The sequence below is a fragment of the Platichthys flesus genome, chromosome 10 (assembly GCF_949316205.1).
Source record: "Platichthys flesus chromosome 10, fPlaFle2.1, whole genome shotgun sequence".
NCBI classification, from domain to species: Eukaryota; Metazoa; Chordata; class Actinopteri; order Pleuronectiformes; family Pleuronectidae; genus Platichthys; species Platichthys flesus.
Window position 1 is genome coordinate 5239456 of NC_084954.1, and position 26630 is coordinate 5266085.

General features: G+C 46.1%; 2 protein-coding genes across 3 annotated transcripts; both read left to right on the forward strand.

Annotated features, from left to right (window-relative positions):
* The first annotated feature begins 488 nt into the window (after positions 1–488).
* Positions 489–14566, forward strand: ttbk2a (tau tubulin kinase 2a). Of its 2 annotated transcripts, XM_062396815.1 has the most exons (15): positions 489–623; positions 2089–2236; positions 3568–3641; positions 4330–4470; positions 4851–4955; positions 5330–5395; positions 5516–5608; positions 5708–5833; positions 6032–6189; positions 6283–6490; positions 6573–6829; positions 6923–7475; positions 8360–8695; positions 9458–10446; positions 10676–14566. In XM_062396815.1, the coding sequence occupies exons 1-15, from the start codon at positions 555–557 to the stop codon at positions 11121–11123; spliced, it is 3771 nt and encodes a 1256-aa protein (XP_062252799.1). In that variant the 5' UTR covers positions 489–554; the 3' UTR covers positions 11124–14566. The 2 variants fall into 2 exon arrangements, with proteins under 2 accessions (XP_062252799.1, XP_062252800.1); XM_062396816.1 differs by lacking the exon at positions 8360–8695.
* A 171-nt stretch (positions 14567–14737) lies between these two features.
* Positions 14738–25697, forward strand: cdan1 (codanin 1). Its single transcript, XM_062397479.1, has 28 exons — positions 14738–14847; positions 15455–16167; positions 16257–16457; positions 16562–16752; positions 16941–17057; positions 17144–17222; positions 17320–17440; positions 17592–17701; positions 17805–17894; positions 18013–18088; positions 18227–18432; positions 18576–18708; positions 18847–18990; positions 19160–19326; positions 19896–19977; positions 20068–20157; positions 20248–20302; positions 20464–20600; positions 20681–20784; positions 21090–21239; positions 21411–21474; positions 21651–21729; positions 22731–22945; positions 23044–23151; positions 23241–23304; positions 24044–24255; positions 24508–24615; positions 24748–25697. Exons 1-28 carry the CDS (start codon positions 14770–14772, stop codon positions 24868–24870), a joined length of 4017 nt encoding a protein of 1338 aa, XP_062253463.1. The 5' UTR covers positions 14738–14769; the 3' UTR covers positions 24871–25697.
* The last annotated feature ends 933 nt before the right edge of the window (positions 25698–26630 follow it).

Here is a 26630-nt window from a genome sequence, read left to right on the forward strand (position 1 = left end):
GGCAGATTTAAAAGTGTCTCATATCTGATGAGACGTTTTCACAAGTCTGCTCCATGGCTGTCTTATAATGAAGATATATGACAGGGAAAAATGACACTGAGCCGAGGCCTTTGGAAATGTAAGATGCAGAACGTTCGCCTGGGAGCTGCTGGCATGAGTTGGTCCAGAAAGACAGCTGCTGGCAGCAGCTGTGGCAGCTGCAGCCTCGGTCAAGTATCAGAAAAGCTCCAGACATTAAGCTCGGGGTTTAACTTCGTCTCACAACCGGGGAGACGCTCACTTTTTTTCACATAAATTTCAACCAGGCCTGAAAAACCCCCACAATGAAGCCTCCTTGTTCAACACCCAAGAACAGGACTTTAAGTTTCTTAAGTTATCATGTTGTGCAACTTTTCCAGAATCACCAGGACTCATCCATCAGCTTCTGACAGTTTTATGTCTCTCTTGGATTTCTGCAGGGTTCTCCCATCAAGGTCCAAATGCCCGGCCCAGTGTGAGGCAGCGGGTCGCGGGAGGGGAAGCAGTGAGGACAGCGTCTCCGGTCCACAGGCGCAATGAGCGGGGGAGCGGAGCAAGCTGACATCCTGAGCGTGCTCTCCCTGGTCAAGGAACGATGGAAAGTGGTGAGTGACATGTCATTAAACAACAAGGGACGCAGTGTGTGTGTTGAGTCCCGTCGCCGACCGTCCCCTTCGCTCACGCTCCGACCCACAAAACAACAACACTGTGTTCCTCACACAATGCTCTGCCCTGCCAGCGAGTCCCTCTCTCTTCTTCTCAAAGTGTCTCACCTGTGGCTGGAACAGCTTGGGGTTGTGTCCCTCCTTCCAGGTATAGTGCTGCAGCAGTGTGGGAGATCCAGAAATAGCTCTTCTTATCTATTCGTGGCAGTGCAGCGTGCTATAGGCGGCCGTGGCAGTGCTCCCCTGAGGGCCCACGTCTCTCACTGCTGTGCCCGCCTGGGCGCCATGTGAGGCTGTGATTCTTTACTGGCAGCTTCCTGTCTTCTACGGAGCAGAGTTACATAAGAACGCTGCAGATAATCCCACGACTTCAGCTCCGAGTGCGACACAGGACTTTTATTGAGGGTTAGTGCAGGGAGGACAGTGAAGGGCAAGTAGGAGCTTAGGGGGAAATTAAAGCTCTGGTCGTGGGCAGTGAGAGAGACGATGAGTGTTTGAGGAAATTTGAAAGAGCAAACTAAAGAGAGCTTGGTTAAAAACAACAGAGCTAAGTTCATTGTCCACATATATTCCTTCTGGTAATTAAAAAAGTATGTTGCATAAATACTGACCTTGTTATTCTACATCAGAAACAAGAACTAGTATGTTGATAGTGTAAAATATTCAAAACTGCTCCATAACAGAATGTTCCCAGGCAGATTATGTAGATTTCCAGGTTACAGATTTCCAGGTTACAGGTTCCTTTATGTGCAGGAACCTGTTTAACTGGCCTATTGTTTACTGGCTGTTCGGGGACGAGCTCTGTCCAAACCAGTTTGGAGCAATAGACCCTTGTGATGAATATAAACCGAACACAAAGAGAGATGACGCCATGTTTTTTTCGGGTTTTTAACTATAGGCTGTAAATAAAGATGGACAACGTGTCTCCATCTCTTTCCAATGTACAAAAATGAAGCCAAAATATCCCGGCTCGACATCCACTTCACCTTCTCAGCTGTCAATCAGAATGTTTCACCCTGTGTATAGCATCAAATAACGAACTGAAGACCAAACTAGGTGGAGGAATGAGCAGTTGAGGATAAGTGGGTGTGCTAAGAGCTAACCTGAAGGAGTTAGTTTGTTCCGTGTCCAATCTGCTAACATGGAGGCCGCTGAGTTTATGACCCAATATGCAGAAAACCACCAGGGGGCGATCAATATGTTTTGGCTTCACTTTTGGAGACCTACATGTTAGGATTTTAATATCTACGGTTCTATACTCACTTACACATCGCAAAGTCTTTTATCGCTGAAAAACTTGCTCCATTGCTGAAGAGTCCACGCCAGCACCATGGAGGCTGATTTGTTGCTGCCACATGCATTCTGGGTAATTATGAAGTTCTTACCATTCCTCGTCTCGTTCCAGGCGAAGAAGATCGGGGGTGGAGGGTTCGGCGAGATCTACGAGGCGCTGGACCTGCTGACGCGGGTCAGCGTGGCGCTGAAGGTGGAGTCGGCCCAGCAGCCCAAGCAGGTGCTCAAGATGGAGGTGGCCGTGCTGAAGAAGCTGCAGGGTGAGTCGACATGGATTCAGCGGATTACATTTCTGGAATTGATTGATCCTCCGTGGCCACGCTGACCTATCGAGTCGCTCCAGAAGACGATACTCTGTGTGTCACCGGCGAAACGTTTCTGTCGATAATTTACTGGGTTGAATTAACTGAAAATCTGAGAAGCTGAGGAGTCTGGGAGATTTTGTGATTGTAGAGTGTGCAGGGAGGGATGTAGAGTTTGACGGCAGCGTGGAATAATCTCTTCTTCAGATCATCTGACTCGTCTGAAAACACAGCGTGGCCCAGAGTTCAGCCGGTTGTGTGAGTCTGTCTCTGTCCTTCAGCAGATGAAGCATTGTTCTCTTGTCTTCTGATTCCATGGTGGTTTGAATGTAAACGTTTCAGGTGACAGTCGCAGAGGGGACAGGGTTCGGGCAACAGGAAGTGTATATTTTTGTATATTTGCGACTGGACGCTCTCACAGCAGAGAAAGAGGATCAACACAAGCGAGCTCCTCGGGGGGGGCGGGGGGGGGGGGTTGTATAGTTTTACTCTTTTCTCTCTTTCTGTCTTTTCCCTCCCCTCGTCCTTCCTGCCTTTTTAACCACCTTGGCTTTTTCTCCTGCTCTTCTCTGAGGGTAAAATCGATGGGCCGGGATCATGTTAGCTGTCTAATGGCTGCAGGCTGGGGCCTCATGGTACTGCATGTAACTTGAGATGGGCTGAACTCCAGCCTCCACAAACACAGCTGACCCCCCCCCCCCCCCCCAGCTGACAGAGTAAACATCGACCCGTGGCCTCATAAGAGCACTAATGGATCCTACCCAGCTAATAATAGACTGTTGTGTTTTCTGTTTGGACCTTTTTCTTAGTCGGATTGTTCTTGATTCATTGTGTAAGAATAGGGGGGAGAATTCTTAAAAGCTGTGTTTTTACCAGGGAGGCTTTGTTTGTGCGAGCGTTTGCATTCAGTGCGTGCTGAAGGGCTTCGGGGTGTGGCCGCAGTCAAGCTGCCAATGCAGCAATGTCCTTTGAGACCAGAGAATACACACACTCAGCTCTCGCTCACTTACACAAACACACACAAACACAAACACACACACTCACCCACACACAAGGCATGCATGCACATATGTAGACACAGTGTTGTGCGCTATTGCATGTAAATCAGCAGGGTTGTTATAAAGGAACTATAGAGTTTTAGTGCTCAGAAGAGGGAAGGGAAGGGAAATATGAAAACACATCATGATTCACACTCAAATGCTGCAGCTGACGTCAAGTGGCTCAGAAGTGATCTCATCTTCCCTCGTGAAAATATCTTGAAATGCTCTTTTCCTCTTTTTATTTCCCAGGTAAGGACCACGTGTGTCGCTTCGTGGGATGTGGACGCAACGACCGCTTCAACTACGTGGTGATGGAGCTTCAGGTTGGTCTGGATGCAGGAGACGTGGTGGCTCAATGTGACACATCAAGCTTCAGCTGAAATAACGAACACAGTACTGTAATGGCCAAATGAGTCACTGAATTCATTCATCAAGCAAAAATGCCAAACATTTACTTCTCAAAGGAGGATTTTCCTACTTTCGGCTCTTTAATATGATAGGAAATTAAGTATCTTTGTGTTTTACCCTTTAAAAATGATCTAAATTTATCCATTTAACAAAAGAATCTCTCCATTTGTAGGAATCAAGTTGAGCAAAGGATGAAGCTTATAGCAGCTTTACTCCGAGAGCAGAGATTCAGGCTGAACTAGTGATTTCACCTGCTGTGAACTACAGAGGCGTCAAATTAGTTTCAGTCGGTGCATCCAGCACCTGAGGCTGGGATACAACAAGCCATCCTCACAAGTTCACAAATGTATTCTCTGCACCTGATGAGAGATGGTCAGGTTGTAGTTTATTCAACCAAACCCACAGGAACGTTATGTTAATGTTCGCTTCACTGTTTGAACACAAAGGATCCCTGCAGCTGTATTTGTCTCTCCCTGTCCACTAAGCACACATTTGACTGTCACCTCTTTATTTTGCTTTTGCCTGGTGGCAAAGCAATCGGTTGTGTTATAAACGTGCCTATGGCTCAGACCTTGAGATTTACAGATGTTCTTGGTCTCTCAGGGTCGTAATCTGGCCGACCTGAGGAGGAGTATGACCCGCGGCACGTTCAGCATCAGCACCACCCTGCGTCTGGGTCGTCAGATCCTGGAATCCATAGAGAGCATCCACTCGGTCGGCTTCCTGCATCGAGACATCAAACCGGTGGGTCGCATGGCCGGGGGGGCTGCAGCAGAAGATTGTCTATGCCTGGTTTTCATTTCATGACCCTCCTATATATTCCTGGCACAGGGGAATATATTTTTTATAGTTCTATTGCTAGTGTTCTTGCTGATTTAGTATTTTTCTTTTTTGACTGTTGCACTTACAGTAATTTGGCTCGATACGAGTTTTGGCCAAATGCCCAGAAATATTCTGTCTTCTGATCTGCTGCATTAAATTCTATTCCGCCATTGGAAGACTTTTATTCCACTCAATTTGCATAATGTAAATACACATTATGTTTGATTGGGTTTGCTTCTAACACCTAACCAATTTTCTTTTTCTTTCTTTTTAACCTTTGCCTCCTTATCCCCCCCGTTTAGTCTAATTTCGCCATGGGTCGCTTCCCCAGCACCTGTCGAACCTGCTACATGCTGGACTTTGGTTTGGCTCGCCAGTTCACCAACTCATGCCAGGAGGTCCGACCGGTGAGTACATTCTTCAGTTAATGCTAATATCATCACCAGTCATATGACCAATGGATCAAATCACTGTGTGACATGAAGGACATCACTTTTAGAGAATTATCTGCAGACTCTGCAAATTCCAAATGAACTGTTTGCTTGATGTGTAAATAAATATCTGTTAAGTAGCTTCAACAAATTTATAAATACATGTTTAGCATAATCTAACACTGTTTAAAATGGTGATCAAGGGTTAGGCTTAAGAATCAGACTGAAGAAATCTACAAATACAAGCAGTTTGTGTTTATTTACAAATAGAATCCTGTTGGATTTCAGAGAACATGTCAGCTGGTGTCTATGTTAGCATTTTTACGGCTGTATCTATCTTTATCCGTCAGCCTCGTCCGGTGGCAGGGTTCAGGGGAACAGTCCGTTATGCATCTGTCAATGCACACAAGAATAAGGTGAGTATCTTTTGAGCTGTGACGCTGTCCCTCAAGGTGTTATAGTTTATTAGTTAAACCCTGACCAGTGACCTCCATGTTGTTGATAAATGTCAACTCAAACGTGACGTAATCCTGCAGGAGATGGGTCGCCATGATGACCTCTGGTCCCTCTTCTACATGCTGGTGGAGTTTCTGGTCGGTCAGCTGCCGTGGAGGAAGATCAAGGACAAAGTAAGGACAAGTGATCATTGTTGTCCTTCCTTGGGACTGTACAGCCGTGTCCAGGTTGCTGTGAGTGATGGGACGTGACATTTGTTTGTTGATTCCTAGGAACATGTGGGGAAGCTGAAGGACACCTATGATCACCGTCTCATGCTCAAACATCTGCCGGCAGAGTTTGGTGTGTTTTTGGAACACGTCTCCAGCCTGGACTACTTCACCAAGCCTGACTACCAGGTACACCGGGGATTTACTAGGGTTTAATAAAGACGGCCGGTTTTAGGAAGTGATAACATATGGTCCATTCTCTTTCTGATAAAAAGCAAATGTGTGCAGGACAAGTCAAAGAAGGATCTTTTAAAGCTGATACACCAGGGAGAGGATGATGTTCTGTGAAATTATCCTGAATAAACATTTCAACGGTGTGTGTTACAGCTGCTGATGTCAGTGTTCGACAACAGCATGAAAACCTACAACGTGGTGGAGAACGACCCCTACGACTGGGAGCGGACCGGCACCGATGGCACCTTGACGATCAGCGCCAGTGCCACAACACCACAGCATCACACCCGGCTCACTCCAGCTCTTATGGGGTGTGTTTGCTCGAAATAATCAAGTTGACTCAGATAGTTTAGGATTTTTGCAGCCTCAATATGAAATAATGTGTGAACTCTATGTTGTCCCAGGATGGCAAATGCCTCCCTGATACCTGGAGACCACCTGAGGGAAAACACAGATGAGGTTTTGCAGGATGAGCAGCTCAGTGACGTGGAGAACAACCCCGCCCCTGACCGCCTGCCTGGCTCTCCTCTGCACCCGCACCGCAACCAGGAGGCTGACGTGTGGGAGGAGCTGGACCGCAACCGTAACCGCATCAGGACGGCCGTCTGGAAGGTAGATCCCATGTGAACACACAGACCTGGGCTTTATAGTATCTATAGTAAATACATTTAAATCAACCGACTGGTTTCCACAGGCAGCGACGGAGGAGGAACACAGCAACAACCAGGGAAACCAGGGAAACCAGGGAAACCAGGGACACCAGGGACACCAGGGACACCAGAGCCCCTACGCTGGGCCAAGTCTGGGTTCTCCAGTCAAACACTCTGAGGCGATGGCTTCAGACCGAGAAGGCCCTCTGCTGAGGAAGCTCCGCAACATCCACAGCTTCGAGCTGGAAAGGAGGCTCGGCCTAGAGTCAAAGCCCAGTCCAGAGCGCTTCCTCGAGACCTGGTAGGTTTCCTCAAGTAACTGGTAAATATATGATAACGTCTTTATTTCCCTAGTAGAGGCCTGATTGTTTGCATCTGTCTTGTGCCTGTGCAGCTCGCCTCAGCAGCAGACCGGCAGCCCACACCAGGAGAAGGAGGCAAATGGACCTGCAATCATCCCGGTAACTCAGGGTCAAACTGTACCTGGCGGGGAGCGTCCCGATCGGGTCTGGCACTATGACGAGGAGTTCCTGTCGGGCTGTGGTTCTCCTAAGCCTGCGTCCCCTGGATCTCTGGAGCAGGGAGAGGGGGCGGCCAGCAGCGGGGGCTTTGTGGCCCTCAATTTGAGCTCTGGAAGGCAGGACATTGACTCAAGGGAGTGGGTAATGGTGGAGCGGCCAAGTGGCTCCCCGGGAGCCAAGCTTACCAACAGCCCTTCAGAGGAGGATGAGGAGCCAGAGGTGCTCCAGCCAGGGCAACGGACTCCTGGGTGGGGTAGAGGCAGCCCAGGCCCGAGCTCAGGAAAAGCTAAACAGGAGAGCACGGCTTCCTCCAAAGGAAGCACCAAAGTGGACAAGTTGGAGCTCAGTGTGGGGCCTGTCGGGAATCTGCCTCCGGTCACTCCAACCAGCCCAGCTGAAGCTCTGGCTGAGGGAGTCCTCACGCAGGTAAGCGCTTTCTTTTGAAGGCCACCTCACAACATGGCATTCATGAGACTGACCGTACTCAGCGTTTTACCGAGTTAAAAAGCTGCACAGAGTCAGAGTTCTAGCTCTAGAACTGTAATGCTAAAACCATGTAAGCTCCACCAGCTGCATCTTGCTGTAGTTTGAAGCTCAGTGTTACGGCTTTACGTTTGCCCGCTTCTTCACATGTGTATCTGTTAGTAGAAGATATTAGTGACACAACTGCAGAGCTTTGATCACATCACAGCATGGGGGAAGGGGAGAGCTTATGGTTTTCTAAATGCACTTTGATTTGCTTTAGATATGCAAAACTTTAATCTTATTTGCCGACATTTGCAATATGTTGATTTGTTCTTATTTATTTTACAAAGCAAATGATTTCTTTCCAGAAAATACTTTGATTTGCTTAGTTATTTATTTTATTTTTTGCTCCTTTGCTGTTCATGTAACCTTCCACCAGCCCATTGTGCCCAAAACCCTGCTCACTCTGCAAGTTCAGCACAAACCGTTTTTACTCAAATTACAGAGTTTCCTTTTTTCACCACAAGAGGAGTAACTGTCCCCTAACCCTCATCGTCCAGAACTTGAACCTCCAAGTTGAGGAGTTAAACCATCTTTCCCAGGAACCACCTTCATCGTCTCCTTCCTCTTCCTTAAACCTGAAACCCATCCTCCCAGTTATCTTTATAAATCCTACCATCGCTTAACCTGTGGACATGACGGCTCTGTGTCGTGCTGGCTTCCAGTCCGCCTGCTCATCCTGCCTCACAGAGCTCCCTCCATACCTCCTCCATCTTCTCACTCGCTCATCGATCTCACCACCCCTCCTCTCTCCACCTCCCACTTCTCTCGTCCTCCTCTCTTAGTTCCCCACCTCTCCTCCGTCCCTGCCTGAGGAAGTGGCGGTGCGGACATGCAGCCCCATCCCACTGCGCTCTCCCAGCCCTCACACTCTCCTGACCACCCTGTCGGACCCGCTGCACCTGCGCCACCCGCCGGGCATTAGGCGCAGCCAGTCGGCCGACCAGCAGCAGGACCGCATCTCCTCGTCCTCCTCCTGCCACGCCTCCCTTCCGCTACCACCAAACCCCGCCCCCGGCACCCGCTCACCCATTCGTAGGAAACTGCCCGCCATCCCAGCGGGCGCCGCCAACGCCAAGTTTCCCTCCGTCATACGCATCACACGAGCCCAACTTCAGCAGGTGATGAGCTTATCACAATAAAAACAGACACCCATTCAGCCTCCTCTCCATCAGTAGCTGTCAACACTTTTGTTTGTTTCATTTTCTGTTTTCTTTACGTTGCTTGTTTTGGCTTCTTTGTTTTCCGTTGGCTTGCTTTTACTGTGTCGCTCTCTCCAGGGACCATGAGGGGCTTTGTGCAGGCCAGGCAGAGCATGGGTCAGATGTGTGTCCTCGTGTCTGGACATGTGTTCTTGTGATCTGAATAGGGTTGTGTGTTTGTCTGATTGTGGCATGTGTGTTTGGAATGTCGAGTCATGACTACCGGTTGCATGATCTCTTTTGTTTCAGATCGTCTTTGTCCTCGCTATTTTTCTCTTCCTCTCTCTCTCCCTGTATTTGTTCCTCACCCTCTCTTCGCTGAAGCCCCCTGCGAAGTTGCGTGAACCTTTCCTGTCCTACTTGCCGGTTTAGTACTCACAGCTTGACTGACACTGCCATAGCACTTGTGTGTTTTGGTCTGATAATGGTAGCTATGGTACTGCATGCTGTTGCCAAACTAATCACCATTTATTACCCCATATTATACACTTCTTCTCTTTTCACACACCTGCACCAGGCACTTGCTACAGCACTACAGCACAACTCGACATGTTGTAGTCTATCAGCAACAGGCCCTTGACAATTCGTATAATATTCCCAACTTAACTCTGGTTGATTATTTAATAACACTTGTGTGTGTCTTTCTCTTGTGTCCCGTGTCTTCACCTCCCCCCTCTTCAGTTGACAGCTCAGCGTCCCTCTGGGCTGTCCCAGTCAGGATCGGACAGTGCTCCACAGTGCCTCCTCCTGGAGATGCGTGGAGAATCTGAGGCTCAGCAGGTCCAGGATCACACGGTGGACGTCACCTCCCCACAGGACCATGTGCTCACCCATCCAGGGACACCCACAGACCCTCTGGCTGAAATGCTGATCAATGGAGACAGCAACACCAAAGCTCCAAGTCCGGTGCCAAGTCGTGTGTCTTCCCCGCGTTCTCCCCGCTCACCTCCTCCACGCTCGCCCTCCTCCCCGCACTCCCCTCGCTCCCCACATTCTCCTCACTCCCCACATTCTCCTCGTTCTCCTCGAAGTCCGTTTTTTTCGAATGGCCCCTTCTCCCCCCATGGCTCTGGCCAAAAGGATTTAAGTAACGGCGCTTACCCCAAGCTGAGAGACTATGAGAATGATTCCGGCCTCGCTCCCTGTGCCACAGAGTCTCAGCTGAGAGGGGAGGAGGGTGGAGAGGGGATCCAGGCTAAAGAGCCGACTAGCAGCCCAGTATCCTCCTCCCGGGTTGCCCCCCGCAAGGACCCTAGCCGGAGGCTTAGTCGCATCCCGGTCCTGGAGCCCTGTAGCCTGCTAGAGCTCCCTACTCCAGGGTCAGCCAAGGAGAAACTCTTAAGGAAGAAAGCCAGTCACCAGGGCCCGGTCCCCTCTCCCACCGCCTCACCCTCCCTCTCTGATAGGCGCAGTGCCATGGTCGCCCTTGCAAGAGACCCGCTGTCCTCCGCCTCTGACCGCTCGCAGGACGAGGACTCTCTCATGGGCTCCCGCTCCGACCGCCAGGGAGACGATGCCCCGTCCCTCTCCTCATCTTCTAGCCCTCTGTCCCGCAAGAGCAGGATCCCTCGTCCAATTCATCCGGTCTCTTCTGCTGAGCAGCTGGCTGCCCAATACCTGCCACGCCCACCGCCTGGGAAGCCACCTAGTCGCTCCACAGTGGAGGGCAGGTAATTTGTTCATCTGAATCCAATAATTAATACAACCATTATGGTGCCTGTTTATTATTGGGATTGATAGAAGAATTTGTAATTTCTGTATGTTGATGGGAATTAAAAGCAAACAATGGTTCGTTCTATATAAATATGAACATATTTGATCCCCCTGTTTCCTATTTTAATGTGAAATATATGATTTGCCTGTTACTCACGTCTTTCCCTGCGTTTTGTGTCCACTCAGGCTAAGGCGTTACCGCATCCGAGCGAGCAGCACCAGTGACTCTGACCTCCTCACATGCCTCGCTCAGCTGATGCATGGCTCCCGCGGCTCCCCGGTCCACCACCGCTCCTCAGCCCAGCACGGGGGCTCCAGGATGGGCGTCTGCAGCCTGACCAGCTCGCCGCACCACCACCGCAGCTCCAGCGCCTCGCCGCGCAGCTCCTCCTCCCTGCAGCGCTCCGTGAGCTCTTCGCCCTCCCGCCATGAGCCCCGTGGCGGCGGGGGAGGGGGCTGCCTCGGCCGCAGCCGCTCGCCCCCCAGCTTCTCGGGCTCACCACCCCCCCGCCGCTTCTACTCCCATCACCAGGAGACTTGCTGCAGCCGCCAGGCACGCACCAGCCCCTTGTACCTGTCCAGGGGTAAAGGCTGCAGCCGAGAGGGCAAGTGCTCCAGCAAGCTGAGCAGATAGTTGCACTGACACAGCCGTGGATGGGAAGACTCCACATTCTGATAGACGTCAGTCAGGAGAAGAACCTGAGTCTTCCTCTTTAATAAGATTTAAAAAATCTACAGTTTTTCCTGTCAGTCCGAACCTTACAGTTTCCCCTCCGCTGCCCAGTGTTTTCTCTCCTTCTATTTGCACCCAGTGTTTGTCATTCAATTATGTGCTTAGCTTTAAAGGGGAACTCCAGTGATCTAGTTTTGAATTTCTGTAAAGTTGTGGGACACAGTCGACACAGGTTTCAGGAACAACGGTCAAAATCTGTGCATCAGAGGTCAAAATGTCCTCGCACCAAAAGCTTCTTCTCACATTTACCTGACTCCTTGATATGAGTAAAATGAAATTGTTCCTGTGCCACTTTATGACAATTCATCAGATGAACTACTGTATTCTGGATCAGGGTCCTCGTGTTATATTTGTTCAGATGTGGTAGAAGCAAAGTAGTGTAGCTGCAAAATGTAAAAGTTCTTTCTCAATGCAGGAAGTTCTATGATACATGAATCAAGAGTTAGTTGAGCCAGTAGACACATAAATAAATCAGCTTATTTAACTCCAAACCATCATGCACAAAAACATATATAGTAACTTATTTATCCCCCCCAGTAACAATGCACTGATGGAATATCAGTGCAGCACATCCCAGCTTTGTTAAATATTATCCCCGGGGTTGACTCTCTTGTCTCCTCTGACTTGTGGAGCAGGCAGGGTATAATATTTACTTTATGCTACGTGTGAATGCATAAAGCCAGAGTTTGTGTACAGCTGTATTTATTGAGATATTTATTTTCATGCTTAGCGATGCCTACGACTCCTGTACCCTCCTCTGTGCGATGGTGGACGTGCGGGTTTGTGTCGCCCGGATTAGTTTTACACGCTCAATCGCCGGGATTACGCCGAAGTGATCCTTTAAACAATCAATCATGTACCGTGTGTGAGGATACACACCTTTTTGTGCCTACTGTGTTGCTGTGAAGTGATCTGAGGGGATTAAAGGTTGTTGTAGGGGAACTCCCTTTTTAGATGTGAAGGAGATGTGTTAGCTGTAGTTGTTGTAGCAGTGGGGGGCTTAAAGAACACAAGGTACATCACAATGTGAGTAATGTTCAGATAGATTTGTCCCAGCGTGTGCCTTGGCACTTTGGGCAACTCGAGGATTCACTCTGGTGTGTCTGGGATTAGAAGAAGAAAAAAGCCAAAATCGGACGCGTGCCAGTTCCACCAGTATTCTCTAATGTAGAAGAGGTAGCAACACAACTGTTTGTAAATCCGACACCCTTTGAACAACGGTTTACTTGAGTGCAGAGTGGTTGTTATTTATAAAGATATTTCAAATTTCAAAAACCCACTTGCAGCTGTCCTGTGTGTACCAGGTCAGTGTTTGAGACGACACTTTGAACAAATGTGAATTTCAGACCTCAAACAACATTTTTGTCAAATGTTACTGAAAACAGAGGCCATATGTGTGTATATATATGTATATAAATATATTTCTCACACCAATAAGATGAAGAATGTTTTTTTTTGGTTTCTTTGGTTTTCCTCCTGCGCCGGAGAATGTCTTTTTTATAAAACAACGTACACTATGTTTGTGCTCCGGGCGAAGGAGGCAGAGTAATGTTTGTGTTTTGATTTTAGTCCAGATTCCTCACTCAAGCTCCTCTTCCCACTCCTCTGCTTGTAAGATACTGTAAAATAACTCCGGCTTCCTTCCAGCGCTGCTCTTTGCATGTTCAACAGAGAAAAGACGGGAATATAAAAAAGAAACAAATCGGACTCTTCACAGAGTAAAAAGCTGCAGAACACCTCTCGTAACAGGGCATTTATCTCGTGAAGATCTTCATGACCTGTGTCTCATTTTCCTCCATCTTCCTAATGGATGACACTAGTGAGTCTGCGCTTCCTGCACTGACTCGGGACGATTGTGTTGCTGGATAATGACGAGACTGTATTTGTATTAGTTTCAATATAGGACGTGATGCGCGAAATTAAAAAAGGAGAACAGACTTTGTATTGTAGGATAAAAACCACAGAGTTGAAAGGTAAACAGCAGCCTCTATAGGACCCGGCCGCACGTATGAGCAGACATTGCCAAATATTTTGAAAGATTTTGCAGATGTGGTTCATCTTGATATATGATATAAGTGAATGGAGCGGTCACGCTGCTTGGTAGACGTGCTGTTTGGGTTCGACTCGTGCAGGAGCCTACTCCGGCCTCACAGAGCAGCTACGATGACTCATCCTGACGGCAGACAGAGTTCAGTCAGTCAGCCGCCTTAACGTCTCTTCTCTGCCCCCTCTGTGCATAGCGAGGGATGACTGAGCCTTGTCTGTGTTGGTGATCATTCCACTAGTAAAGGGCCCAATCCTTTCCCTGTCCCCTATCTCTTGTCTGTTAAGGCCTGGTCACCTCTGAGGTCAGTGCATAACCCTGTTTGTTCTCTCTGTGAGCTTGCATGGGCCAATTATCGATTGACCGGCTGGAATGAAAACGTTTCAGGTTGCAGTGCTCATTGTGTGTCTGTCCCTGCGATCACCGCCCAAACAGGGCCGTGCAGAATCCTCACTCGTCTTAATTTTCAGCCTCAAGCTTTTCAAAGGTCAGAACCTCGCTGTGCAACACTTTTAACATATACCTGTATGATAATAATTATTTAAATGAAATCATAGTTGTAAAACCATGACTTATACGCTAACGAGCTTCAGTGAAAGGGAGGAACAGACACTAAACAGTGCAGCTGATTTTCAAAAGATGAACTGATTTTCTTCTCATGTTTCTCTAAGGTTATTTTTAATGCACATGAGTGGTGTGTAGCTGTAGTCCTGGTGTTTCCCTCCAGGTGAGATTATTGTCGTCACTTTTTCAAGTGGCCTGATGTTGATGGTGTCATATTAATGTAGTGGTGCGCTGGTATTTGTGGTGGTGACAGATACCCGATCGGCCGACGAGAGCAAACCCAGCTGGTTTTTAGTTTTATTTGAAAATGTGAGAAGGAAACTAACAAAAGCTTCGGTGTACACCCGGTACACTTCTCTGCTCATAACATCTGATAACTTGTTAATAACTTATAAATACTTGACAGAAATTATTTATTGTAACATTTGCTAATGCGCCCATCCATTGTTTTTTTTGTTACTTTTAATTGTTGGGATTTTTTAATGGTCAATATTTTGTGTGTTGTAAGTGTACGTCTTAGTTTTGAAATGTAACTGTACAGTCTCAAGGAAAGAATGTAACAAGTGGGAGTTTTTGCATTGTATATAACTGTAATTATTTATGTTCACTCTATCATTTGTATCATATCAATGCCTTGTACAGTGTTTTTCTTTTCTTTTTATGTTTTGAAATTATTTTGTATTTTATTTTTATAAACTGGTTATAAATAAAATACTCATTCCGCATGCAGACAGAATCTCGTGGTAGCTATTACTTCCTTTAATTTTAATATTTTTTTATAAATATATTAAAATATATATTCCTGAGGTTGCCCAGGCGGGGGGGAGCTGTCACCCTCTTCCGGTTGCACACGTGGTTTATCATACGTCACCCGCAATACGCGCCTGCGTGATCGCTGGCCCCGCCCCCTCCCCCTCAGTTCCGCAGCCGCGCAGCAGAATGGCGGCTCTTTTGGAAAGTGTCCTGGCGAGGAAAGCAGACATCGACACGGTCACCGCCTGGCTGAGGAATCGGCAGGTGAGTGTGGAACCGCACGGCGCCGCACGGCACCGCACGGGCCCACTTTCTGAAAACACGCGTGACTTTTATAACGCGTGATTTGCGTGATGACATCGCTTACAAGTCGGTGTAAACAAAACTTTTAGCCGCGGAGCTAACGGGGGTAACTCAACCTGGTGTCAGGGCTCTGTGGATGTGATGCTTCCATCCCAGTCCGGAGACAAGTTCCCCGTCAAGTTAGATTAGATTTAACCATCGTTTCTTACCGGTGTTATTGTGAATGTTATTTAAACTGGGCTGCGCAGGTTAGCAGTTGTTAGCCCAAACGTCGTTAGCAAGGTTCAAGGATTTACTCTCTGTCTCTAATTGATACTGGATTTAACAGATCATATGTGATACTCCATCTATTTACTCTCTGTCTCTAATTGATGCTGGATTTAACAGATCATATGTGATACTCCATCTATTTACTCTCTGTCTCTAATTGATGCGGGATTTAACAGATCATATGTGATACTCCATCTATTTACTCTCTGTCTCTAATTGATACTGGATTTAACAGATCATATGTGATACTCCAGCTCTAAACACATCTCAAACCTGACGTTGCGTCTCTTTCCAACAGGAGAATGACAGGCTGTCGTTCAGTAAAGCCGGGCCTACGGTTCACAAGCAGGAGTTCGTCCCTTTCCTTTTAAATTTCCTGAGAGAGCAGAGCAGCAAGGCACTAACCCATGGCCCCACCACACCGGCCAAGACCCCCAGCCGCCACAGGCCTGCTGCACACACACAGGGCGTCACCGACAGGAGGGGTTGCAGGTCTGCTGATGACAGAGCTGGGTCGCGGAGTGCCAGCCGGGTCCAGCTGTTTTCTCAGCCCAACACGTCTGTGTCGACGGGGACTGAGTGGGACGCGGCTGCTCAGTCCGAGTCCCACTGTCTCAGCGGGGTCAGCGCCCTCAGCAGCCCCTCCTTTACCCCGACATGGAGCCCTGCCTCCAGGCCCGGCTCCGAGCGCAGGCCCAGCCAGAGGATCAGTCTCGGGGACTACATGGTTTCCCCTCCGGACCAACACCACAGCCCAAACCTGCAAACGCAGAAAGGCCGAAGGAAGATTGGGACTGGCATGGCCGGACAAGGAAGACAGGGAGGAGGACGCGGAGGACATCACAGCGATGAGAATGTACGGTGGGACAGTGGGGGGAAGCGCTCAGGTAGAGGGGGAGGAGGAGGGTACAGTAGGTCAAATGAGCAGGTCTCACCTCCGTCTGTGGGGCAGCTCAACTTTAACAACTTGGAGGATTTCCCTCCGGTTGGGTCGTCACCGGTTTCCCCAGCGTGAGTCCACAACTCTCAGTTCAACTAAAACAACACTGACTCCACCATTTATTTTCAGATTTGTCTTAACCAGTTGTATTCCTCCTCAGGGCGTCCAAACCATCAAGGAGAATAAACCCGACACCAGTCAGTGCAGAGCGGCCACACTCCAAACCAAAGACCTGTTTCACCTCCACACCATTCACGAAGCCTACTTCCCCCCCGCCAGGGACGGAAGCTCTTCAAGGGCTGATGACAGTGGGCAGCCCGCTGAGCCTGCAGGAGGAGAGGGAGCTTCTGAAGAAGGAGAAGTAGGTGTACATGCAGAATGACTCTGACTTTCAATAACAATATGTATTCTGGTCTACAGCATCACTTTGATGTTTTTAACGATGAGGACATTCTTGTTTCTTAGGTCAAAGCGAGCCCAGCAGGTCGTCCCTCCTTTGCCCCCCACTCTGGACCCTTGCACCCCGACCAAGGCCGTGTTTAGGATCGGGTCTAAAGTTACACCTGACCAGCAGACATCGAGCCCTGAACCCTCCAAAGTCACCTTCTCCTCGGAGCTGGATCTCTTGGCAGAACTGTATTGTACCTGCATTTCTGGTAAATGGCCACTAGGTGTCGTAACTGTGCTAATTTAAAGTAAATGTAGGGAAAAAAATATATAAATAATGTTCAAATATAGTGTTATATAAATATACTGACCAACACATACATTTTAAGTGATTTTAAATGTGGTAAATGTCAGTTCAGTCTCTAAAAGGAGGATTAATGATGTGTTTGTGTTACAGAGAACCTTGTGCCAAACATCTTCCTGGAGCTTTTCTTTGTGATGCAGTTGTTGACGTCTCGGTCGCCTCTCTCTCCCCAAAGTGATGAACAGGAAAGCTTGTTTGCTGTAAATGCAGGTGTGCAGTTAGCTTTGAATTTCATCTAAATCATATTTTTAACTTTTGATTTCTTTGAAATTGAGCCACGTTTTTCATGTTTTCAGATGTTCTGGAGAGATGCTACCTACAACAAGTACACAACTGTGTGTATTTTGCAGTAAAGGTTCTTGAGAAGCAGTTTCAGTGAGTTTGATTCTTGCTTTATTTTCCTCTAAGAGACTCTACTCCTCCATTTGATCTCAGAGTTTATTCATAAGCTTCTCCTTTTGTCATATGTAAGGTTGGTGGCTCATCTGGACAAGTGTACGCTGCGTCTGCTGGCAGAGAACGAGAGGACGGTGTCTTTCTCTCCAGAACTCAGGGACCGTCTCGCTCAAGCCCAGGACAGAAGCATAGCAAAGGTATAGTACTTGTATTTTATTTTGCAAGTTTGAGTGTTTTATTTCCTACAGTGTGATGGACTCCATGAGGATTGTTTTGTATTGAATGCCTACAGTTACAGGTTATGTTCTATTTAAATATGTTTTTTGTATATGTCCTCTTCTCTTCCAGCTCTCTCCCTCAGCTTCTACTTTCATCCACTCAGTCCCGTTCCGTCCTGCCACAGACAACAGGTCCAACTTCGGCAGTGACAAGGCCTTCCACACTTTTAAAAAACAGAGGTATATAGCTGAGTAAAGTTTGAGCATTTAAAGTAATTGCTGTATTTGAATTTGGCTTCATTAGTTTACACATTTGTATTTTATATTTTTGCCGATTTCTCAGAGATATTTTTTATGAGATACTGCGAGAATGGGAGGATTTTCACTCGGAACCAGGATGGAACTTTTCTTCATCTTTAGGAAACAGAATACGGCAAGTACAATGATTTATTCTGTAATTTTATAATCAAAAACTATTTGTTAGGTAAAACATATATCTGTTCTATATTTGCTCCTTTGTTTCATTCTTTTGTCTATTTTTTTTTTTTTAGGGGAATGATGAATCAATTGACCGCTGCTGGAAACCATTCTCACTTTGCGCGGCTGTTCCTGAAGCAGCTTGTTCAGGTACTGCACATCATCTACATTTACATAATACATCTTAACTAATCTAAAATGATAAGATACACCCTGATGAAAAATAATACATAGTAAGACAAATAAAACACCCCACCGTTAATATATAAACTCTGTGTTTCTCTGCAGATGTGTAAAGGCCCCCGTGTGAACAGCTCTCCCGGAGATGCCCCTGACAACGACTTGCTAGGCATGCTGGGAGCTGACGGCTTGGGGCGTCTGAAGCGTCTTGAAGAGCGTCTCATTCAGCCTCAAGGAGTCGCTGGTCCTTGTCCTCCTCCGTCCTTCCCCGGTCACCAGGAGTTCTTCAGTGACTTTCTCCAGGCGGCGAGCTGGTGAGAAGCAGATAACATGTTACTGAACTGTACCAGTAGAATGTTAAATTGACACTGGACACACTTTTCTTTGTGATTCACTCAACACATTGTCCTTGACGTTTCTCTGTGTGATCACACTTGTCTTCCTCTTTGTGTACCAGCTGTCAGCTGAACCAGCACCTGCAGGACAGCCTGTGTCAGCAGCTCCTCCAGCTTGACGAGGTGTCCATCCTCAGCCCCCCTGCTCCCACTGCAGAGGGGGAGGAGGAAGGGGATGGAGACATGGAGCAGCAGGTGAACTTTCAGAGTCAGACAAACAAACATTATTGAAGCCAGCGGCCTGTTGAGTCTTTACACATGCCAGATATAGAAAAGACTTATCTGTCATATGTGCTGTTAACTATAAATTATCTTTTCCTTCTCGCCCATCAGGATGAGAAGCAGCGTTTCACCTCCGTGCTCCTCCTCGCTCGACTTCTGGCTAAGTTTCTAGGATTCATTTCTTTCCTTCCTTACCAAACATCTGAGAGACCGTCCAGAGAGATTCAAGAGACTGCGGTAGCACTGCGCAGCAAGGTGAGAAAAAAAAAATCAAGAATGTTTATAAATTAATGAAGTAATTCACTGAGACCCCTTTCAAATGGAGCAGGTAAAATCGATATATCCTTAATGTTCCTCTCTTTAGTGGAGACCTGTCACATTTTCCTTTCCTGCAGTTTAAATGAACTCTCTGTTGGTCCGTCAGAGCGTTCCAGTGCTGGATGTGTGTGCTGTGCTGAGTAACAGTGTGAAAAGGGGGCGAACCATCCTGACGGTCCCCTGGCTCGTGGAGTTCCTCTCCATGTTGGACTCTACCGGGCCCCTGCTGCTCTGCTACAGGACAGCCTTAGGCACACTGCTTCTCCTGTACAGGTCGGTCTCCTGTTGATAATAATAATTCATGTCTTCAACATCTGAAAAGTGTCAAACTATTTTCACACGTCTAATTAACATTTAAGGAAACAAGAACTTAATTTTGCCAGGCTTGGATATCATTTCTAAAACTTAAGCACAACTAGAATCCTAAAAAGGTTTTTGATTATTATATATTTGTTGTGCATATCCTTACCTTAAATACGTTTTGTTTATTTACCCAATTAATGCACAAATAGAATCGTACACTGTAACATCTCAGATGTATTATTTTGCAGAACATGAATTTCAGAAACTTCTAAATGAATCAAACTCATGAACAGGACTTTAAACCAACAAAGGAAGAACTAGAATGGCCCTCAGCAGAACACTTACTGCCTCCAAGGCCCAACACATTCTCCAAGGCCTCTTCAATACAGTGAAACTGCACCAACAGTCAAACAAATGCGGATGAAAAATATAACATCTCTTTCTTCCATATTGTCTTTCCCCTGTTTATTTTTGTGGAGGTTTGACCGCTTGTTGTCCTTCTCAGAAAGTTTGGTGTGATCTGATTTGTGTGCTTGTAGGAGAATGTTGCTGAGAGGAAGTGGAGAAATGTGTTACCTGAACAAACTGCTCATGCTGTCTGTGCTAGGATGGCTCTTCCAGGTGAGACACACACACCCTCCTGTTTGTTAGCTTTTGTATTAACAGTTACTGAACAGTTGTGATTGAACTTGTTGTGTTTCCCTCTTGCAGATCCCTGTGATCCCTGAGGACATCTTCTTCACCAGTGAGTTCACTGAGGTCGCTAAACTGGAGGACGGCAACACAAGCAGCACAGGACTTGTAAGTGAAACATTCATTCAATAGGTTTATCTGCATAATTTACCCACTGCTTGTTTTCATTTATACTGAGGGCCTTCTTGTTATTTTCAGGACTGTATCCCCCTGGTGGATCAGCAGCTTCTCTATACATGTTGTCCGTTTCTTGGTGAGTGGAAATTCCTTGACCTTATGTATTGTGTTAAGGGATTATGGGCACATTTTTGAAGTGTGAATTTATAGCAGTGCTGTTAGTGTGTTCTCTGTAGAAGAATGCTGTTAATCAGGAGCCAGAGGTTTTATGTTAGCTGCCTTGTTTTATCGGTTCAGGTGAGTTTCGTAAGCTCCTCGCAGCCTTCGTGTCTGGGAGCACGGCCAAGACTGGAGGAATTATCCGCAAGATCACTCCCACGTCGGCTGAGCTCAGGGATACGCCCGCTGCCAACCGGTCACATCAGAAACTACACGTGAGTAAATCTGTCAGTCGAAATTTGAAATGGAATCAAAGAACATCTCAGTTTTTAAACCATCTATTTAAATGTGACAGGTGGACCTGGAACAAGCCTTCTTCCACAACCAGCCTCCGTCTCTGCGTCGCACCGTGGAGTTTGTGGCTGAGAGAATCGGATCCAACGGCGTCAAGCACATGAAGTGAGTATCACAGAGCTTCACTGTGCACGCTGTGAGCAGATCTAGAGATTTACAAGTCATGACTTTCTAAATCATCTGTATCATTCACACTGTTTATATTCTGCTTCGAGGAGCTTTCCACCAAATTACTTTTTAGAATTGAAAAATGTCTTTCAGAGCTGCAGGTAATCTGTCTGCAAACGTTGGTTGGTTGCCTGCCTAAGAAAGTAGTCACTGGTCAACAGCATGAATTTACCAGCACTAAGGTGGCGGCTGATGGGAATTTACCACCCTGTTGACATTCATTATTGTTTTTTTTTCTGCAGAGCTACGTTGGTGAATGAGTTGGTGGAGAGAGGAGAGAAGATGCTGAGAGACGGACTGGAGGTGCCCAACTCACATCCGTCCAAACTGAATGAATCCATCAGCGCTCAGCTGTGTGTTGCTGGATTGGAGGCGCTGCCGAGAGCCACGAGGTACAACGGCCTCTTTTTACAAGCAGCAAGCGAAACTGTCTTCCTGTCAAGTCCATAGATTTTATTGCCCTCACATTTGATAGTCGGAGAAAGGATTGCTTATTTGGGAGTATTTCACTTCTGTGGGGTAATCCTATCTTTATGGTAATCTCTGTCTGCTGTGATTTGCAGGTTTTGTTGTGAGAAGAGTCCTGAAGCCATAAGAATTCTGCTGCCGGATGAGACCTCTCCTGCTGTAAGTCCCGTAGAGAATTACCATGTAAAACGGATGATGTGATGTTATTAAAAAAAAAAATAGCGTTCTCAAAGCCTCTGAGACTTCGACACGGTCTTTAACAAATTCATAAACAGACTCTAAATGCAGATTAGATTTTTATAACACGGTCAAAACTTGTGACTGTCTCTCTGCAGGTCCTGACCACATCGGAGAACATCACCAAACGTCTTGCTACAGAAAAGGCCTGCAGCTGGCTCTCTGCTAACATCACAGGTAGCTGGGTCCAGCACAGTACTTGTGCTTTTACATGTTTGTACTCTGTTAAAATATCTGTGACATACACTCAATGCAATTCCAGGTATTTTTCAGGAGACATTTCTACTTCATTCCTTTAAGAAAATGAAAGTTACTAGATATTTGTGTAGTGTACATGTTGATTTCAAATGTGTAACTTGTAATTTGAACACAGACATGCTGTAAACATCAGTATGTATGTGAAACAACTGTAGAGTATTTTTCTCTTGATTCTGAAACCTCAACTCAGGATATTTCCAAGTAGAAATCTGATATTAGTGCTCTTTCTTTCCCTGAATATGTATCTGACATATTTTTTTTATCAAAGACAACCTGAGGCCTGGGATTACTGTGGCTAATGGGTTCTCCTTGGCCCAGACGCCATCCTGTCATCAGGTTTCAATCGAATTGATTCTGTAGTTTTTCCTCTGACAAACAAACAATAATAATAATATAAACTCCTTGGAAAAGGTTAAATTGTGTTTGCAGGCCTACTTGCTGTACATGTTATTCAGGGAAAACACTGCTATTATTCACTATAGAACTGAAAAATCTTGGTTTTCGTTCCTTTGTCCTCGCTGCTGCTGTTTCATGTCATCTAGAGTTTCGTCGCCTCGCCTATTTGTCACATGTGATACGTGCGGTCACCTGTAGATGGTTATTTGGTCTCATACCAGCAGGATTACACAAAACTGACACCTTTCACTGCAGCTTCATAAGACGGAGCTGACGCCAGTGTGTCTGCTGCTGAGCCGATGGTGTGGACACGCTTGTGTATAAGCCGCAACAGTTCAGCGGCGTAGACGCCATGAATACCTAATGCAGAGATTGTGCCTCGAGTGTTAAAGCTCTGAGTCCTCCTCGGATCTTGTTACAGAACATTTAAACTGTAGAAGATCAAATGAAGAAGCCAGGGCAGTGGTTAAAGGTTCCCTGAGGACATCACATCTCAAATCTGCTTTCTGTTTCCCTACCCTCAGCGCTCATAAGGCGAGAGTGGAAGAGCAGATATGATCGTGTGATGAAGGCTGTGGGCAGCCCGGCGGCTCCAGACCCGGGGGACGTGGTGGAGTTGGTCGCCCAGGAGCAGTCAACAACTCCCAAGAGAAAACAAGGAAGTGAGCGAGTAATCTCCTGCCCCCCCCACTGCAGCCACAGTGCCTCGCTGCCTTCGGACATCCTCATTGAGATGAAGGTTTGCTCCTAGAATCCTGATGCAGTGTTTCACCAGTTGGCTTATGTTGGTCTGGATTTCTATTCTCGTCTTTTTTATTTTTATTTTTTTTAATGCAGGAGTTGTTGAGCATCGCTGTCGGCCCCAGGACTGATGGGGAGCTGCCAACAGCCTCTCAGCTGAAAACACTGCTGCACAGAGTGGGGGAGGCACTGGCCTGCAGAAAGGTACACGGGACAACACAAGTGATACACCTGTACTGGGTTTACTGAATCCTGGTCAGCACTGGTCACACTCTTCTTATCTCCTCTCTTAGTTTTCAACTGTGATGTCGGAGCTGATGCTTCTGAACACGACTGTCCTGCTGGCCTGCAAACTGGGTAAGAGGCCATGACAACAATCTCTTTATGACCTGTTAAAATGTAAACTGATTTCTGTTTGTTGAGTTAATTGCCCCGTGCTGCTGAAAAGAAGCAACGTAACCGCATTTTCACACTTACCTTGTTTGGTCCTATCCCTCAGAATTTCAGATTAGTTCAAAACAAAGGATTTCAGACCATTTGCAGGAAGTTGAGACAACATTTAACAAAATAAAAAGAAGTGCAAGCGGCGAGCAGGATTGTTTGTCACCTTTGAGGATATATTTAAAAGACAAGGGCGTTCATTTAGCTGGTAGTAGCAACATAATGATATTAAATTGGCAACAAATTTAACCAAAATGAAGCAATTCATTCATTTCCTCTTTTCAAATACTTCTGCTTTCGACTATGCACTTCATTCAAATCAGTGAGTGAATACAATGGTCAAATTTTCCCCTAAAATTCATTGTAAAACCAAAACTTACTAAAAGAACCTTGACATGAATCTTGATTTGGGACCCTGTTGTGAAAACGCATATCTACATCCAGACCTGTGTGTGTGTGTGTGTGTGTGTGTGTGTGTGTGTGTGTGTGTGTGTGTGTGTGTGTGTGTGTGTGTGTGTGTGTGTGTGTGTGTGTGTGTGTGTGTGTGTGTGTGTGTGTGTGTGTGTGTGTGTGTGTGTGTGTGTGTGTGTGTGTGTGTGTGTGTGTGTGTGTGTGTGTGTGTGTGTGTTTGTGTTGTGTTGTGTGTCCCGCTCAGTGTCTGCAGAGCTGCCGGTGCTGCCTGTGTCTGTGTGCAGCGGAGGGGGGGAAGTGGCCGCGGCTCCCGGTGCAGGTTCAGAGCCTCCTGTCAGATCGCTACTGGAGCAACTCGCTGAGCTGTGGGAGAGAGACTGCTGCTCCTCCGCCCCGCTCCACCTGCTCTTCAGCCCACTCACCGTCTCTGCTGTGCTGAAAGCCAACGACACGGAGGTACATCCTCTACCCCTCTACCGACACACTGTGTGTGCATCATTGATTTAGTTTTCCTCCTGTATATTTTGTATGATTTCTTATTTCGGTCAACCACCAGATAACTAGGAATTTCTGGGTCTTGGCTTTCCCTTTAGATATATAGTTTATTTCCTTGAGTCGATAGTTTACACTGTGTCTGAGAGGAATGTTGAATTTATTCATTTCTCTGAGATCTTTAACATGTAATAATGTGTTTCTCTGTGTCTTTAGTGGAACAACTACCTGTTCCTGGTCAGACAGCTGGTCGACAGAGGGATCCTGAGCGAAGTGGAGGTCATATCTCATTGGAGGAAGCTGACAAACTTGGCCCTGCCGGCGGTGAGCGCTCTCTCCGCTTCTATTACCATACATTCCAATGGAGCTATTACTTCCACTGGTGATTTGACCTCTTTGCCTCCTTCCCCCGCTTCTTTCTGCTCACTTTGTTCTCTCATTTCGGTCTCATTTCAGGAGCTGATAGAGAAATTTCAGCTGCAGTCTCAGAGAATTAAACTCCCCTCGCCTCTGGCTGAGTTGCCGAGTCACATGGACATGCTGCAGGTCTCGCCTCAGACTGTAGAGGGCGCTACGTGACAACGATAACCCCAGCACACGTCCCCTGACATCTCCTGTGTGATCACCACAGTGTTTTAAGTCACATCTGTCAGCCTGGTGTTCAAGGGGAAGAGACACTTCTGGGTGAATTCATGGTGTTGACCACTTTTACTGTTGACCATCAAAGCTGCGGCTCCGTCAGCTCCTTGCACAGAGAACTTCAGTCTTTTGTTCTTCTCCTTGTTGTGAAGTGTCGGCAGCCTTTCATGAATCCCTCCGCTCTTTTGCTGAGGTGCTGGCGAGAACCAGAAAGCCATGCCAGTCAGTTGTAGTAGCGAGGGACCTCAACAGCTCTTACCTTTTAGATCTTAGAACCTTCCTGCAAGCAAACCTGTATACCATGTTTTGTGTCTGAGGGGAAATACACGGAGATCAAGCCTTTCAAACAGTCAAGAGCGTAGCCGAGACAGGAGAAAGGAGACAAAGACGGGTATTTGGGAGCCGAGAATGTAAACCGAGCAACTTTGTTTTTGTGCATTTCTCGGGTTGACACCCAAGTTTCTAGCAAAGATTCCAGAAACATTTCCTCACACAGTTTCTAAAAATGGACTGAAGATGAATTTATTCCTTATTTTAGACCAAACGGAGACAATTAACGTCTTAATTTTAGTGTAGCACTTTCACAATCTGCCTTTGACCGTCACTACTCGTGAATTGCATGTTTCTCTCATGAAAGCGAGACTGCATTTGTGATCATTTTTGTTCATGTTGTATGAACACCATGTTTTCTGCTGCTTTTAAAACGAAGTATTTTTTATGTTGCCACAAAGTTTAACATGTGATAATAAAGATGTATTCTGGTTTAAGTGTGTTGTCATAAGTTGTTATCTTTACTGAACTTGACGCAACAATCAAAAACTCTTGATAACAAATAAATGTTCTGCATTAATTATGTAAGGAACATGGGTATTATCTGTGAAATGTATTTAAAGGATCAGAAGTAAATGTACTAGGTTCCTGTGAGTTATGATTTTAATAAAGTAACAATTGAGAGTTGAAGCTTCCTGAAAAGATAAATGAAGTGGAGTGAAAAACAAATACTTAGTATTTTTGTGTAAAAAATTAATAGTTAGGTACAATTTCAATTCTTAAGTAATTCTACATCTTGGTTACTTTCTAACACTGGTCGTTAGCATTTTATAAACTGATTTGGTAGTTTTATAGATAGAATAAAAATATAAAACTGGCTTTTGGGAAATAAGGTACAATAAAGCCTTAGATATTTTGATCTTGCAATGTCTCCATCTTTGATTCTTATTCTCAAATGTATAACTTGACTGGGATAAAGCCATAATTAACTCAAATTCAAAAGTAGACCTCATTATTTGACCTAGTCAAAGTTTTGACAGTTTTAGCTAATAAATAAAAAACTTATTTTGAATTAGCTAATTAATGACTGTTTCCTTGTTCAGTCATAATTTAAGTTAACATTTTTGACCGTTTGTCTTATAATTTCAATTTAGACAATCAAGACTCTTTGACTGAGCCAACTAACAATTTATAAACAACTAACACATTTTAAAAAAAATATTTATCATTACATTTTTGTCTTGATGTTTTCCTTTCTTTATTTATTCCTACTCTATAGTTTTGTGAATTTGAATCTGATTATTACAAGTCAGCAGAAAAAAGCACAGCCACTCAGATAAGGAGGATTTAAATAATAACAGACATGCAAAGAACAAATTTGAATATGTTTGGAGGAGGAGTAAGAGGAGGTGTGAGAGGAGGAGTAAGCA